The following is a 13,363-nucleotide window of genomic DNA, read 5'->3' on the forward strand; positions in this document are numbered from 1 at the left end:
AGGAAATGGAAATCGAATAAGGAAATGAAAATCCAATAAGGAAATAGAAACCGAATAAGGAAATAGAAACCGAAAAAGGAAATGAATATTGAAAAAGGAAAAAGAAACCGAATAAGGAAATGAAAATCGAATAAGGAAATAGAAACCGAATAAGGAAATGAAAATTGAATAAGGAAAAAGAAATCAAATAAGGAAACAGAAACCGAATAAGGAAATAGAAACGAAAAAGGAAATGAATATTGAAAAAGGAAAAAGAAACCGAATAAGGAAATGAAAATCGAATAAGGAACTAGAAACCGAATAAGGAAATAGAAACCGAATAAGGAAATAGAAACCCAATAAGGAAATAGAAACTAAATAAGGAAATAGAAACCGAAAAAGGAAATGAATATTGAAAAAGGAAAAAGAAACCGAATAAGGAAATGAAAATCGAATAAGGAACTAGAAACCGAATAAGGAAATCGAAACCGAATAAGGAAATAGAAACCCAATAAGGAAATAGAAACTAAATAAGGAAATAGAAACCGAAAAAGGAAATGAATATTGAAAAAGGAAAAAGAAACGAATAAGGAAAAAGAAACCGAATACGGAAATAGAAACCGAATAAGGAAATAGAAACTGAATAAGGAAATAGAAACCGAAAAAGGAAATGAATATTGAAAAAGGAAAAAGAAACCGAATAAGGAAATGAAAATCGAATAAGGAAATAGAAACCGAATAAGGAAATGACAATTGAATAAGGAAAAAGAAATCAAATAAGGAAACAGAAACCGAATAAGGAAATAGAAACGAAAAAGGAAATGAATATTGAAAAAGGAAAAAGAAACCGAATAAGGAAATGATAATCGAATAAGGAACTAGAAACCGAATAAGGAAATCGAAACCGAATAAGGAAATAGAAACCCAATAAGGAAATAGAAACTAAATAAGGAAATAGAAACCGAAAAAGAAAATGAATATGAAAAAGGAAATAAAAATCGAATAAGGAAAAAGAAATTGAATAAAGAAAAAAAATTTGAGGAAAAAAAATTTTGAGGAAAAAAAAATTGAGAAAAATAAAAATTTTGAGGAAAAAAAATTTGAGGAAAAAAAAATTTGATGAAAAAAAAAATTTGAGAAAAAAAAAAATTTGAGGAAAAAAATTTTGAGGAAAAAAAAATTTTGAGGAAAAAAAATTTTGAGGAAAAAAAATTTTTGAGGAAAAAAAATTTTGAGGAAAAAAAATTTTTGAGGAAAAAAAATTTTGAGGAAAAAAAAATTTAGTTTGGACTTGTAATATTTTTCAAAATTTGAATATCGAAAAAGGAAAAAGGAAAAAGGAACCAACTTGTGTCTGGTAATAATCCCTGCCTATCAGTTATGGAAGTTTGTTATCAAGTGTACTAGGTTTTTATTCGCGCGCTGTTTGTATGTGTTTGTTCGTGTTTAACACTACTGGGACCAAACTCAGAGCCTTTGTTTTGTCTCGTCTTTATATTGTTACATAGGCTAAATATAAGAAAGGCAATATAAAAAACGTAATATGTTTACATCGTGTGAAGATGTGGCACACTGTATACTTATACTTAGGTAACACATACTGTTTCAAAATTAAAACAGGTTAAAAAAAGTCACACAGTTTTAAGTTCTTTTAAAATCACAAATATCCTTTGATGTGAAAAAATGATGTAATGCACAATTCAGTCACACTGTTGTGCTTACTGATGACCTTTCAAGGCTTTTTTTTTCCGTCGCTAGGATCTCTACTTGAAAAACTTATTCGGTGATACCGCATATTTCATGTCAAATAAACGGTAATTTCAGGGGTATTAACACAGCAACCACTTTTAAGGAAAACAAGAAGCGAATGGTTTCCAAAAAGCCACTTAACCTGCATACAAGAATATGAACAATCACGATTATGGGATAGTTACTTACCATATATACCAGAAGGTGTACCAACATGATTCTATAAAAGTAACTTACCATATATACCAGAAGGTGTACCAACACGATTCTATAAAAGTAACTTACCATATATACCAGAAGGTGTACCAACACGATTCTATAAAAGTAACTTACCATATATACCAGAAGGTGTACCAACACGATTCTATAAAAGTAACTTACCATATATACCAGAAGGTGTACCAACACGATTCTATAAAAGTAACTTACCATATATACCAGAAGGTGTACCAACAAAAAGTTACATGATTCTATAAAAGTAACTTACCATATATACCAGAAGGTGTACCAACATGATTCTATAAAGGTAACTTACCATATATACCAGAAGGTGTACCAACATGATTCTGACTGAGAACCATCACTTTTACCACCACAATTACAACTTATTTCCTAAAATAAACAAAAATGAATTTAAAACAGCACACTTAAAGTTATATGTTAATTCCCTGCATAGTTTCACTGTTACTTTTAATTGTCTAATAAATTAAATGTTTTATGAAAAACTCTGATGACTTAAATTGCACAATAATCATAGCAATGGGGTTAAATACACTAAATGATTTCAGTTAACTACTAGATTAACTAAATATGCAGAATATTGGATATTAGATAGTGTCACATACAAAAACGAGAAAACTTAAGTTTCACAAATAAGCCGAACAAAGATTTCATTGAGATAATGACATATACCAGGTATATAGATTTCTTTAGAATTTTAAATTTCATAAAATATAAATTATAACGAATAGAATCTTTTTGTAAAACATTTCTGCATGATATCACCAGTCATTTTGAAAATATAATCCGCAATAAAACGCCAACGTTTCGCGATTTTCTTTCCCCGCGGTGCGATCTGTTTGTGTGTAGGTTATTCTGACACTAATCATGACAAATCGTAAATCAATTCAAAAGAGAAAACAAACGGTATGATTCAAATTTTAACTCTTTTGAAAAAGAAAAAAAAAGAATACCAGACAAGAAAAAAAAGGACCAAATAGACTCCAGTTCTGTGCCGCTTAATCCTACACATACATTTTTGGATAGTGGTGTTACAGCAATAATACTGTAAATTCAATTAAAAAGCGATAGAAAGATTAACTCATCACATCGACATATGAAAAGGCATAAACACAGCCAGTAACTGAATAACCAACTATACAAGACTTCGACTAAGACTGTTCGTAGTTATTGAAACCTAATTTGAAGATAACATCAACTAATAAAAAGACCATGCATGCTTTATAGGACTAAAATATTTATAACAATTAAAATAACTCTAACGAATCAACTGACGAAGTCTTAAGAAGTCTGATGGTCAAGGTGTTTTTTTTTAATTAAATTATAAGGTTTTTAAAAGTTTCTGTATACAATTTGCTTTATACTATTGTTTTGATATAACAACTTCAATTTACAATTTCTCTCTATTCATTGTACCCTTTATCTTGTCAGTAAAATGAAGGTTGGACAGACAGACCCAGGGAACGTTGCGCGGTTCCAGTTTTTCGTCGCAAAAATTTTTAATATAAAAAGTTAAGAAGATAAAATAATGAACTCGGTTAAACCTTAGAATAATAAAGGTTGTAGATTATCAGGAAAAAATGATGTCCTGGGGTCTTCTGAGATTAAATCATAATAGAAAATATTAAAAGCTAGATTAAACACAGTATTTCCAATATAAATATTGGCTATTGATAAAATCATGCAATAAAATTAAATAATTTAAACCAAGATGAGCTCTGGGCTCACTCATTACATTTCCCAACAGTTTATTCAGTCATTACAAAAGTCCCCACCGATGCGATTCCTAAATAGATATGATCAGATATTACATTCACAAAACAAACACATGCTACACTGTGTATAATAAGCAGAAATAAAATACACACAAAAATGCGAATATTACCATAAAATTCTAATATTTTGACTTTAATTTTAAAATATCTAAATATAAACATTAACGGCTACATCCCCCACCACCAAAAAAAGAGATTACATTTTAAACAAAAATAAAAACACGAAAGACACAAACAAATAAGACTACACAATACTACTAAGATATAAGGAAATAAACTCGATGATAATAGAATGTCAAAGACGAATCTATTAAAAATATGTCCCTGTAAATGTGACGAAGGGAGTGGAGTGGCGCATCGTTATACGTTCAGTTATATATATATATATTAAGGTCATAAGCGCTTGTCTCACAGAAAATAAAACAAAATCAAACTTAATATACCAACGACAGTATTTTAAAACCGCATTCTAAGTATATATTTTATAGATATAGGAAGATGTGGTATGAGTGCCAATGAGACAACTCTCCATCCAAATAACAATTTATAAAAGTAAACCATTATAGGTCAAGGTACGACCTTCAACACGGAGCCTTGGATCACACCGAACAGCAAGCTATAAAGAGCCCGCAAAATTAGTAATGTTAAACCATTCAAACGGGAAAACCAACGGTCTAATCTATATAAAAACGAAATACGAGACACACGTATGAACTACATAAACAAACGACAACTACTGTACATCAGATTCCTATGTATTGTTCTGAACCATACAACCATTGTTCTTGTCTCCAATGAAGTAATCCCGTCTCACTTAGTGTACGGCAAGTTTGGGGACTGCGACGCATTTGCTTGTTACTAAATACTGAAATTATACGCAACACATTTGACACCATGACATTATGCTACCGTTTTCACACGAGTATGATTTCTTTGTTTTACTATAACCTTTAAACGTATTTAAATATACTATTTGCAGACATAAATATGAAGATAATTCTTACAGCTGATTCTAAGGATTATGTATCTAAAGGTAATATTTTTGGTTAGCTTGCTTGCTAGCTGAACCGTGAAGTCATTGTTAGGTAAGGTGTACTACCCTCCTATCGAAGTAGCATATCCTACAGACAGGTAGATTGGTTATCTGTCAGACTAGTCTACTCTTAAAGAAGGGTAGTTTAGCTAAGCTAACAATGACTTCACGGTTCAGCTAGCAAGCAAGCTAACCAGAGAAATAACCTGTAGCTACATACTCCTTAGAATCCACTGTAATGTGATCTCAACCATGGCCATTAAGTAACAGTAATAGACAGTTACAGGCAGTATCGTATGGTAGGGGTTTCTCTTCAGCATCAGCTGTTGCATATTAAATGTACCAGGATATGAACAATAGCAAGATTGTAATTCTGCTTTTACCAACGATCATCAATGTTCTTTTAGCTATTCTTTGAAACTCTAAGTTATACACAACTGCAAAGAACAATGCAAAACGTTTGTTCTAGAATTATACAGATTTCAACATTTTTTGAATCGGAAGATATATAGCATGATTGCCAATGAGAGAACAATTCAATGTAGAGACCAGAGTACAAAGATGATAACACTTATTACTACATGCCACCTAACGACCCTCAACAATAACTTAAACGACAATCTTATTACTACATGCCACCTAACGACCCTCAACAATAACTTAAACGACAATCTTATTACTACATGCCACCTAACGACCCTCAACAATAACTTAAACGATAATCTTATTACTACATGCCAACTTACGACCCTCAACAATAACTTAAACGACAATCTTATTACTACATGCCACCTTACGACCCTCAACAATAACTTAAACGACAATCTTATTACTACATGCCACCTAACGACCCTCAACAATAACTTAAACGATAATCTTATTACTACATGCCACCTAACGACCCTCAACAATAACTTAAACGATAATCTTATTACTACATGCCACCTAACGACCCTCAACAATAACTTAAACGACAATCTTATTACTACATGCCACCTAACGACCCTCAACAATAACTTAAACGACAATCTTATTACTACATGCCACCTAACGACCCTCAACAATAACTTAAACGATAATCTTATTACTACATGCCACCTAACGACCCTCAACAATAACTTAAACGATAATCTTATTACTACATGCCACCTAACGACACTCAACAATATCTTAAACGACAATCTTATTACTACATGCCACCTAACGACCCTCAACAATAACTTAAACGACAATATTATTACTACATGCCACCTAACGACACTCAACAATAACTTAAACGATAATTTTATTACTACATGCCACCTAACGACCCTCAACAATAACTTAAACGATAATCTTATTACTACATGCCACCTAACGACCCTCAACAATAACTTAAACGATAATCTTATTACTACATGCCACCTAACGACCCTCAACAATAACTTAAACGATAATCTTATTACTACATGCCACCTAACGACCCTCAACAATAACTTAAACGACAATCTTATTACTACATGCCACCTAACGACCCTCAACAATAACTTAAACGACAATCTTATTACTACATGCCACCTAACGACCCTCAACAATAACTTAAACGATAATCTTATTACTACATGCCACCTAACGACCCTCAACAATAACTTAAACGATAATCTTATTACTACATGCCACCTAACGACCCTCAACAATAACTTAAACGACAATCTTATTACTACATGCCACCTAACGACCCTCAACAATAACTTAAACGATAATCTTATTACTACATGCCACCTAACGACCCTCAACAATAACTTAAACGATAATCTTATTACTACATGCCACCTAACGACCCTCAACAATAACTTAAACGATAATCTTATTACTACATGCCACCTAACGACCCTCAACAATAACTTAAACGACAATCTTATTACTACATGCCACCTAACGACCCTCAACAATAACTTAAACGACAATCTTATTACTACATGCCACCTAACGACCCTCAACAATAACTTAAACGACAATCTTATTACTACATGCCACCTAACGACCCTCAACAATAACTTAAACGATAATCTTATTAGAAAAAACAGAGAAATACAATGCATGAACTATATGCGTCTAGCATTACTTAGACAGAGATAATTATATGCAAATACGAATAAATATAAAACATGTTCGTAGTACACCTTTGAAAAGACTAAACATGGGGTGGATTCAACTTTAAACAACTTTACATGAAAACAAACTAATTAAAATATACTTGAGACGCCTACTCACTTATAACTCTCTTGTAAAATACATGAAACTAAAATCAATGAAGAAAACTCAAACAAAAGCAGAAACATTTTAATTCAAAAAATGCATTACTGTATATTTGATCGACTCTACGATTATTGAACCAATCCATAGTTACAGCAGGACAATTCTTTTGTTTCATGATATTATTATTCAGGTACTAATTCAATATGCATTATAGGTAGATGTTACTTTCATAAAGCTGTGTGGTCTATAAATGAAGTAGAAAAGTATAAGGACACACTTGGTGCAGTTGTTTACAATGAACATTTAAAATCATTTAATAAGATATTCACGTAAGTCAAGGCGTTGATTTGTGTCCCTTTTTGCTATGTATGTATCCATTAAAAGCTTACAGTACAGTGTCAGTTTTGCTCATCATTGAAGGCTACAGTATGATCTGTAGTTGTTAATGTCTTCGTTCATTGTTAATTAAGGATGTTTGGTCCTCTTCTTTAGGATTTGTTGCAAGATATTCGGAATCCTCTGATTTTGCCATTAAAAAATCCTCAATTGACCTTGCTTTTCTCTCATCATTTTATCACATATAGTTTAAAAAGCCATATTTGAAAATCCTATAAAATTCTTGTTATTTTTTCATAAGTTTAATATTTTAATAATTTTTAAAGTAAAAGGGTGCCCATGATAAAGATATAAACAATGTAGAGAGAATTATTTCCCGCCAAATTTCCAAAGGTTTATATCTCGAAAAGAGGCACATTCGTTTTTTTCTGTTTATTTTAGTTTCTTTATATATATACTTTCAACTGATAACAGTCTTAATAAAAATTGTAATTTTGAGACAGACTAACAAACATCCTTAAATGGGTATTTTTGATTGAGTTAAGTCTGTCAATTGATATTTTATCTTGTGTTTTTCTATGTTGTGATGTAATGCTACTGTTTCAGAAAAAGGGAGAAGGTTTGGATCCATTAAAACGTCTAATCCCACTGCAAATGTTTGCACCTGTCCTAAGTCAGGAATCTGATGTACAGTAGTTGTTGTTTGTTTATGTAATATATACGTGTTTCTCGTTTCTCGTTTTTTGTATATAGATTAGACCGTTGGTTTTCCCGTTTGAATGGTTTTACACTAGTAATCTTGGGGCCCTTTATAGCTTGTTGTTCGGTGTGAGCCAAGGCTCCGTGTTGAAGGCCATACTTTGACCTATAATGGTTTACTTTTAAAAAAAAATTGTTATTTGGATGGAGAGTTGTCTCATTGGCACTCACACCACATCTTCCTATATCTATATAATTGTCTTATAAGCAATCAAACCTCATTGCCTTAGTCTTTTTTTTTTATATTTTTAGATATTTTTGTATCAATATTCTCACTTGCAGATTCCTTTAATAAACTCCTTTAATAAACTCTTTCAATAATCAAACGATAACCTTTTATGGTTTGTTAGAATTGCGATTCTTTTGGATCTGAGCCATACAAACATTCAGGCCAACCGCAACATATTCGATACTTTAATCTTCAATATATCACAATTATTAATATAACAGCTTTAATTATCGACATTTCAATTCACTGCCACAAAGGAATACAAAGAATTTTACCAAAATATTTAAAAGAGGAGAAAAAAAACCTGTCAACAAACATGTTCCTATTGTAAAGGCAACCATAGGCATACAAAAAATAATCTAAACTAAGAAAATCGATTGGCCAATCAGAACAGTCAAACAAATTAGCCTAAAGTATTAGCTCGCATTTCATCTTACGTAAATAAAAACAAAACACTTATAATAATAGAATCTACAAATATCTAGGTCCTCATTGTTTTATATTGTAAATTTTATCAGAAAACTATCTATTAAGATTTGATGTAATTTCAATACACGAGTTTCAACATCCGACTCATCTGAATAAAACCGACAAAGACAACTGCAACTAACATAACATGGTCCAGATAGCAGGACTAAAAAAAACCATGGTCCATATATATTATTAATTGTTTCAGACACAAAATGTGGAGAGGTAAAATCAGTTTTACGTTCGCACAAGGTCAAGGAACAGTAAATTGGCTGTGTCGCAGATTTTGTTAATTTAGACAACCTTGGCTTGTTAAACTACAACTGAAAATCGAAAAAATAATACGTTAATCTCTTTTATTATCTGAAAAATTGCAGATTGATTTCTCTTAATATGGGTAAAATTGAGAATGGAAATGGGGAATGTGTCAAAGAGACAACAACCCGACCAAATAAAAAAACAACAGTAGAAGGTCACCAACAGGTCTTCAATGTAGCGAGAATATTTGTATAGAAAGCACATAAAATCGGCGAAAAACCTTCTAAAAGTTGTCTTGCCAAATCCCTAATTCTACTCCATAGATTTTTCTTAAAAAACTATATATTGTTGACATATAAATTTCTGTTTTAATGATATAAAATAATCATAGGGTCACCGACTTCGTTTTTTGTCTAATAATCAATTTGTTACCTTGTTGGTAGTGCAAAACGTCAAAAATCAACGTTTTACGGCCTGCAACGCGATAACGTTACGATTATTTCGACTTTTTGTTTGATTTTGTCACAAAGAACGCAACTTTGAATGATGTATACCGTAAAAACGAAGTCGGTGACCCTATCTTTATTTTGCATCATTATAACAAAAATTTATGTATCAACAACATATAGTTTTTTAAGAAAATTCTATGGAGTAGAATTTGAGATTTGGCCATTTTAAGACAAATTTTAGAAGGGTTTTCGCCGATTTTATGTGCTTTCTATACAAATGTTCACCCATTTTGTAAGAATTCAATCAGTAATATTTCAAATGATAATTGAGATAAATGCAATTTTTTTTTCGATTTTCAGTTGAAGTTCTTTGAGCCAGAGTTGTATGCCAAATTTGACTGAAATCTGTGACATAGCCCATTTACTGTAACTTGACCATAAAACTTATATTAGGAATCACCAAAAACTACTAGACATACAAAAACATAAAACAATACACGACGCAGACAACAAAATGGACTCAAAACAAAGATAACAAAACCGGAAACAACACATGGTCCAGATAGTTTTAATGGATACTGACACTCTAGGTAGTTTAAATGGATACTGACACTCGAGATAGATTGAATGGATACTGACACTCCAGATAGTTTGAATGAATACTGACACGAAATGTTCGTATATAAATTAGGAAAGCGTAATCAAAATTTGTTCGCTGCAATTGAAAGCTAACAAAATGTGTTCGCTGCGAATGAGAGCTAACAAAATGTGTTCGCTGCGAATGAGAGCTAACAAAATGTGTTCGCTGCGAATGAGAGCTAACAAAATTAACACAGCTGTAGATTTTAAACTGCCGTTTAATAAAAGAAAAATTCAGAATAAACACTCCGAACAGATTTCAATAATATGAAAATTAGAAGCTGGTCTATGATTGCAATGAGAAACATTAATTCATACATTTATTTTCATTTAATAATGAAGATATTGCAAAATGTGTTATCTAAACAGGAATATTTAGTTATAGTTTCATTTTATCAATATTCCTCGTATACTTTCCAATACGCCTCTCCCTCATTACTAACCATTAATACATAAAAATGTATTCTACTTCCTGGTCTGATATTTGCATAACATGTTATATTGTTATCATGTGAACTTAGACAATGTTTCTTTCATGATTGAATGATAATCGTATGGTAGCTTTCGAAATTTCCTTTTTTGTCTCTTTGTTGCATTACCAATAAAAAGTTTGTTTTATTCTGACTATTCATTATATATGCCAAAATCGTCGATAACTTATGTGACGTTTACGAAATCATCATTAGGATAAGCCGAACGTATCATCTGACCTTATGAGCGCAATCTGTCAGTAGTTATTTTTAGAGCATATCATAGTTAGATATATATGTTTCGTCTGATTTTCTGGGCACAAGTCGTCATTAGATATTAGCAGAACCTATATAGTAAATAAAAATCATACATGTGTTTCATCTGACCTTTTTCATGTAATGATCTGTAATTGCAAACAGTCAGAAGGATACTGGGTTTAAAGCATTATTGTCAAAAGCGCGGGAGAGTTTGTTCACATGGTGTTTGCCTCAAATTCAGAAATAAGCGATTTATCATTTGATTAATACTCGTAGGTTACTCGTATAAGCTTGAAGTCGGGTCTAGGATATCAACGCCGATACTCATTTAATCTAAGCTGACTACATATTTTAAACTGGAACGGTTAAAATTAACATACATTGTAAAGATTAAAACAGCTAAGACGAAATAATAAACACATATCTTCATTATTTAGATGTTTACCCTTTCTGAATCACAGCATGCATGTATGTTTTGTGTGTGTGTCGAAATCCACATTGTTGTCTGAATGACCGATTCAATCGCGAAAATGTAGTGGTACTTCGAGTCCACGGATGAGATATCGTTTATCCACAACTACACTTGCAGATAGCATTGAAATTTAGATTGATTCACATTTTCATTTTACCGGTTTACAAATTTTGGAAGGAATACATACATTAATAATTTATTTTTGATATTCTTATCCAGTGTGAATGAATACATCTATACCGTGACTAACAATAATCATTTGAAGGTTATTACTTTACAGGCAGATCAAAATAAATAGGTTTTCTCGTCTTATATATGGGATTTTGGCAATTTAAGACAATTGTGATTTATTTGTTTTCAATTTGGCTGTTCGTCTAGTACATTTAATTGATATACAATAATCAAGAAATAAAACCTAATTTAAATACGTAAAGACTTAAATAAACAACCTTGCGTATTTTAATCTTGGCATATGTGATATAAACACGATTCTCTTTCTCATATGACATTATATATAATATTTGAAAAGTATGATATTACAATTGACGGTAGTTTGGTTAATCAACTGATTGTTCGTTATTTAAACGTCCAGTAGCAAATATAACATGCATGTTCCAGACGAAAATAAATAAATAATAATTGCAAGTGGTCCTGTAGATGCCACCCGAGATAATACTCGAGGAAATATGGACTGCCACCTGAAAATATGCTTGGGTCTATTAGATAAGGACAGACATGTATCCGATAAATAAACAACTGACAAACTCGTCTACATGTATGCTAGCTGAATTATATTTTGTAATTTTTTTCTAGCTGATATTTTTTGCTTCAAGTTTCTATCTATTTATTATAGTTTTCAAGATAAAATGCAAACACGCAAAAAAAGGTAATGATTGTAATTAAAGGGCACTAGCTCATTGAAGAGTTGACCAATGATTTAGCAATATCAACTTATTTGTAGATTCCCCCCCTAGTTGATAATTTTTGCTTTCTTAAAATCTCTCTATATATTTTATTTCAAAATAAAAGGCCAAAACTGAAGAAAAAAAGGCCGGGTAAAAGATTGCAATCTAAGGAGACAATTGATGAGTTTATCAATGGATCACTTATCATGGCTTCTGTTCTTATATTACTGCGAGGGGCATCGATGGCTGAGTGGTCTAAGTAGTTACTACTGGAATCACTAGCCAGTCAATGGATTACTTATCTTCAGTTCTTATATTACTGCGAGGGGCATCGATGGCTGAGTGGTCTAAGTAGTTACTACTGGAATCACTAGCCAGTCAATGGATTACTTATCTTCAGTTCTCATATTACTGCGAGGGGCATCGATGGCTGAGTGGTCTAAGTAGTTACTACTGGAATCACTAGCCAGTCAATGGATTACTTATCTTCAGTTCTTATATTACTGCGAGGGGCATCGATGGCTGAGTGGTCTAAGTAGTTACTACTGGAATCACTAGCCAGTCAATGGATTACTTATCTTCAGTTCTTATATTACTGCGAGGGGCCTCGATGGCTGAGTGGACTAAGTAGTTACAACTGGAATCACTAGCCAGTCAAAAACACTAAAAATCAAATCAAATATATTACTGCGTATTTTAAATTTTCAAGCTATATATATCTTTTATGTTTTTCATGGTATTATCCAAACTCTCAAAACCTGCCACAAATCGTCATCAAATGGCGACCAATCCAATACTAAGTCAACTGAATATTGTGGGTGACCCAAATGAGATAAAAACCAAGGTAAATAATAGTAAGAGTGTAGCCTTTTTTCTCTTTAAAAAATATTAGTACCAAGTACTATATTGTACGGAATGTACCGATCAATATTTAATTTCCAACAAACAACGTCATTGTACCCTAGTTTCTCAAACACGCCTCCTCAGGTTTTTTTAAAAGAGTTCTGGGTTTTAAAATCTGAAGTTTTGCCTCCACATCTTATGTGTCGCAGGAGTTGATATATTTCGTATCTTACGGTGATCGGTTATTTTTTACTAGACTAGGG

The 13,363-nt window shown here is 31.9% G+C and overlaps 1 protein-coding gene across 1 annotated transcript in view; it reads right to left on the reverse strand.

The window, feature by feature from the left end:
• Positions 1-13,363, reverse strand: part of LOC134706285 (activating signal cointegrator 1 complex subunit 2 homolog) — a 53,071-nt gene that overhangs the window by 32,555 nt on the left and 7,153 nt on the right. Inside the window, exon 2 of the mRNA XM_063565070.1 lies at positions 2,264-2,340. Coding sequence (XP_063421140.1) covers positions 2,264-2,340 — 77 coding nt within the window. The remainder of the gene's footprint in view (positions 1-2,263; positions 2,341-13,363) is intronic.

Source organism: Mytilus trossulus, chromosome 2, assembly GCF_036588685.1.
Source record: "Mytilus trossulus isolate FHL-02 chromosome 2, PNRI_Mtr1.1.1.hap1, whole genome shotgun sequence".
NCBI classification, from domain to species: domain Eukaryota; kingdom Metazoa; phylum Mollusca; class Bivalvia; order Mytilida; family Mytilidae; genus Mytilus; species Mytilus trossulus.